Below are 4,692 nucleotides of genomic sequence, written 5' to 3'. Positions count from 1 at the left end.
CGATAAAGGCAAATGGCAAAGAATATAGAAAGAAAAATGCAGACAAAGAATACAAAAAGAAGAATACAGAAAAAGACAAAAAATACAGAAAATTAAAAGTAACCCTGTTGGAATTTTTAAAATTTATTTGTACGACATTCGCGTTTTATTTATTATTTTTGTTATATATTATTATTTATTTATTTATTATTTACTTATATTGAACTGATTGCTTGCATTCAGTTTGAAGTAAGAATTTTTTCTTAGCTTAATTTACTTCCTTTTTTTCTGATATAGCTTTGTTAAATTTTGAAGAACTATCGAAAAATATATGAAGTTTTGTTTGTCTTCAAAATCGTCCTTCTTTATGTTGCACGACCTGTTTTAAATGAAGTCAAAGCCTTTATTAAATTGATTGCAATTGTTTAACTGTTAATGTAATTTTTGAACATTACGTTGTATAGCTTGTTGTTGTTATATAAACAGTTATAAATTAAAAAAAAGACACATTTTTATAATATAAGATAAATATTACATTAGTATATTCTGATGGTTATGGAACATTTTGCTTTTTATAAAATTAATATATAAAATACATTATTGTTACTATGTCAGAAAAACATAGTATAACGCGCATATTAAACAAGTATAAATATTTTCTAGTACAATTTAGAGCCAATGCAAGTGTCCATTTTTACATGCATCTAAAACGCATTTCTAATACGTGTTCTTCTTGGTAAATGTCTAACTTACGTTCGTTAAAAACACGTATTCTGGAAAGCTTTAACGGCAAATTTAATACCAAGAAAGTATTGTACTGAATAATATCTAACTACATTGATTTATGCGTAATTTAAAAAGTTTCAAATCCGACTTTGATAATCTGTCAATGTCGTATGGCATCCTCGTTTTTAAACGCATCTGTAGCGTATTACTAATGCATGTATGACACTATAAAATGGCTAAGATTTTCATATTGATACATGCTAACAAGCAATGTTTTATCAAAATCTTGAAACATTACCTTTTGATCAAACTGAAATAAAGTAACTAGTTAATCACATAAAAATATTTGAACAGTTCAATACTTTTTGGCTTATTTTATGAAACACATCTTACATATCTGCTTGTTTTATACTATCTTTTACAATCTAAGTAACAATTTGAAAAAAAAAAAAGCAGAAGTTATTTGTTCGTAATTGAGCAAGTGAAATTGAATTTATAATTATTTTTATGCGGAAACAGAAAAGATCTTTTTCGTTTAAAAAAGGGTCACGGTTTTTTTAATCGTAAAATTTTGTAATCTCAAAATGTTGCTGAAATTGAATCAACTCAAATATTAAAAAAAAAATAAAATAAAATAAAATGTGCAATTTTTTTCAAAATTGAGTGGTTTAACAACAGTGCTTTCTGCAACCAATCAAAAGTAAGTAAAGTTGTGGTAGTTTTTTATATATATTTCATAACACATGTCCAATTTAAAAAGAATTTACAATACAATAACTTATTGAGTTGAGTCTCTTCTTTCCTTTTTTTTTTTCCTTGATGACTTTGTAGACATATTGAGAATAAATATAGTTAAATGTTATTATTAAATAGTTATTTTAATTTTTTTATTTTAGTTTTTTTTTAAATTTACCTATTGAAGGAAAATTTTATTGTTCGAGGACATTATGAAGATATTTATACCTGCAAAATTATGCTGTTTTTTCATTAAACAAAAACACAGAAATAAATGTTTTAACATCTCTTCCTAAGTTTAGCAAGTTACTTTCTGACAATCAATGTGTTTCGACCCTCTGGATCTACTGTTTAGTTGTTAATGGTATTAACAAGAAAGTTTAATTTAAGTTTAAAGCTTTAGATGCGATTAGGCAAGAACAATTGCTCATGTCAAATTTTCAAATTTATAGAATTTTTTCTTATAACTTTAACATCAAAGTTGCATTTAATGTCCGGCGCTTTTTTTTATTTCAGTAACTTCATTGTTACTATAAGACATTGTTTTATACTCCATATTGATACTCGTCTACTTTAGCTTTGGAACTTTACATCTAACATTAAACTTCTACTTTCTTTATTATACCTACCTGAAAGTAGTTTTTTTTAAGTATGTTTACTTACAATAAAACCATATCTTTCAGTCTTGAGGAAAATTTATCTGTATTGAATTGCTTAGGTTAGGCAGCTAATATGGGATATGAACTTTCCACTGTTAAACCTTGGTACTTGCAGTCGCCGTTGAATACTAATTTAAACAATTTTTTCTTTCAATGGTATTGCCTAAATGCTGTGTTGCATAATATCATTAGCTTTTAAATATTAGTGCTTGTGCTTCTCCATCTCATAAAATGAGCATACCTTTAATTACATGAATTACCATGGGTTTTCTTTTAGTTTGGATTTTTTTGTTATTGAATTTTAAAATTGAGCAAAGATATTTTTTTTTCCTATATCTTTTACTTAAATTTCAATTTTTTAAAAATTTTTATATAATAATTTAATGCACTATGCATTAGTTTAATTGCAAAGCCTTATAATTACAAATAAACTTATTTTAAATGTTTAAAAATGTATCGTACTAAATGGTTTTAATATTTTATGATATGCTCCTAAATAAAGATTACTTATATTTATACATATTCTTAACTTCAAGAATAACTGTTTAAACCCACGTTCAATATGCAATGTGTATTGCATGTGTTAATTCATTAATTGAAGCTTTGTTGTAGAAATTGTGTTTCCATTTTTACTTTTTAGATTTTTTATTTTATAACTTGTGATGCGAAAGTTATCGGACAAAATAAAAACGTCAATAACTTATTTATAAATAAAAAAACAAACTACTATTATATTTTTTTTAAATAAAGCATTTATCTTTTAATAAAAATATATTATTTTTTATATGAAAATACACCACCATCTGCAATTGATCTCAATTTTGCTCTGACGCCTTTCATATGCGACTGTAAAAATTTTAAATCAATTTCTTGTAGTTTTAGTTTAATGCGATCAATCAAAACTTGCTCTGTTGAAGCTTGCCAATCTCCCTCGTAAACCTTCTGTGCCAAATGTCCCCAAAAATTTTCGATTGGTCGTGCTTGACGCACATTTGGGGGATTGGATTCCTTATCAACGTAATAGACATATTGGTCCATCCAATTCAGAGAATCTTTAGGATAATGAGAACTTGCTAAATCTGGCCATAATAAATAGTTAAAGTCTCCATGATACGTGTGAATAAATGGAAGAAGTTTTTGAATAAATGGAAGTCGTTTTTCTAAATATTCATTAATATAGATTGATGAATTGATGGCTACAGCCTTGGAAGTGTGAAACAATGGCTCGTACATACCGCGGTCAGATATGGCTATCCACACTATTAATTTTTTTGGAAATTTCTCTTTTCCTATAAAACAAACACTTTCTGGGCATGTCTTTTTGTTGTTTATGTAGTATCTAGATTTTCCAGGCATGTTGTCCCCTGCAAAACAAAAGTATTTTTTGTCATCGATGACTAGAAGCGATTTTGTGTAATAGAGTTGGTTAACTAGTTTCCTGCTTCTTTTCTTTGCCTTTATTTGTTGCTCTATAGTGTATTTTGGAGTCTTTTGATGTTCTCTATATTTAATATTCATTTTTTTTACTGACGACCAATTGTCGATTGATTTACACCGAATTTAATACCTATTTTTTTCTGACTGACCCCTTTTTGATTGTTGAAAAGCCTCGTTAATTCGGCTTTCTTTTCTCTAGTCCAGGATGTCGGACGACCAGGGTGTTTTCTATCAGAAAACGATTGAGCAGTTTCAATTCTTTTTAGGTTATCATATATTGTACTTCGAGGAAATCCTTCCTTTTCAAAATTATTTAAGATTTTTTTTTTTATATTAGGTTTATTTACAAAAAACATTTTTAGTCGCTTTCGAAAAGATTCTCGTTCAGCTGCATTTAACCTCATTTTAAATAATTGTGTTTCAAATAATAAAGTTTTTATTTTATAGAACGGTTATGCCGCATAAAACCAGAAAAACTAATAATTATGCTCAAATAATGAAATTAGGATTTGTCCGATAACTTCCGAATCACCCGTTAAAATACATTCTGAAACGCGTTTTAGAATATCAAATTTTTGACAAAATTTTTTATTTAGTGAACAAGTGCATATTCATATCAATTTGACAACAAACTGCATATGTTATTTCCAAAATGAAACTGTACAATCAGGTTTAATTTTGATATTTAAAGAGTTCTTGTGAGATGACTTAAACTAAACTGAGTATTTTGGAAAACAGATGGAAAATTCTTTCTTGTTCATATAAGTGTATAAGTAATAAAAGAAAAAGTTGAGCAAAAGATTTTTTTGGGGGTTGAACTGTTTACATTAAAAGTATCTCTGAAAGTTACTTAAAATATTATTCTTAAACCCCGCTTGTTGAAGATTTACATATGGGTTCAACGTTTTTCATTATTTTACTGCTTTTTACTCACTATGAAATTGTTTTTTGCTAAATAATAAAAATTTTACAAAACTAATTTTATTTTGGAAAATTCTGAGGTTTTGATACACATCTTTTCATTATTAGAACTATGTGGTTACGTTTCACTTTATATGTGTAAGAGATAAAAGTAAATAAATTATAAACACGGAAGAAGGTCATGAGTTACAACATTATCAGAGTGAATTGATGCGAATAAAAAATAGGAATTGAT

The 4,692-nt window shown here is 26.9% G+C and overlaps 1 protein-coding gene across 1 annotated transcript; it reads right to left on the bottom strand.

Annotated features, from left to right (window-relative positions):
- Positions 1-2,873: 2,873 nt before the first annotated feature.
- LOC136089912 (uncharacterized) lies at positions 2,874-3,455 on the bottom strand. Its single transcript, XM_065816011.1, has one exon. The coding sequence runs from the start codon at positions 3,453-3,455 to the stop codon at positions 2,874-2,876; it is 582 nt and encodes a 193-aa protein (XP_065672083.1).
- Positions 3,456-4,692: the final 1,237 nt, after the last annotated feature.

Source organism: Hydra vulgaris, chromosome 13 (genome assembly GCF_038396675.1).
Source record: "Hydra vulgaris chromosome 13, alternate assembly HydraT2T_AEP".
In the NCBI taxonomy this organism is placed as follows: Eukaryota; Metazoa; Cnidaria; class Hydrozoa; order Anthoathecata; family Hydridae; genus Hydra; species Hydra vulgaris.
Note: the sequence above shows the minus strand (reverse complement) of the source record. Positions and strands in the feature narration are given on the sequence as shown.

Bases quoted from the DNA above. Each gene is read 5' to 3' on its own strand.
- LOC136089912 (XM_065816011.1), bottom strand. From the start codon at position 3,455: ATGCCTGGAAAATCTAGATACTACATAAACAACAAAAAGACATGCCCA.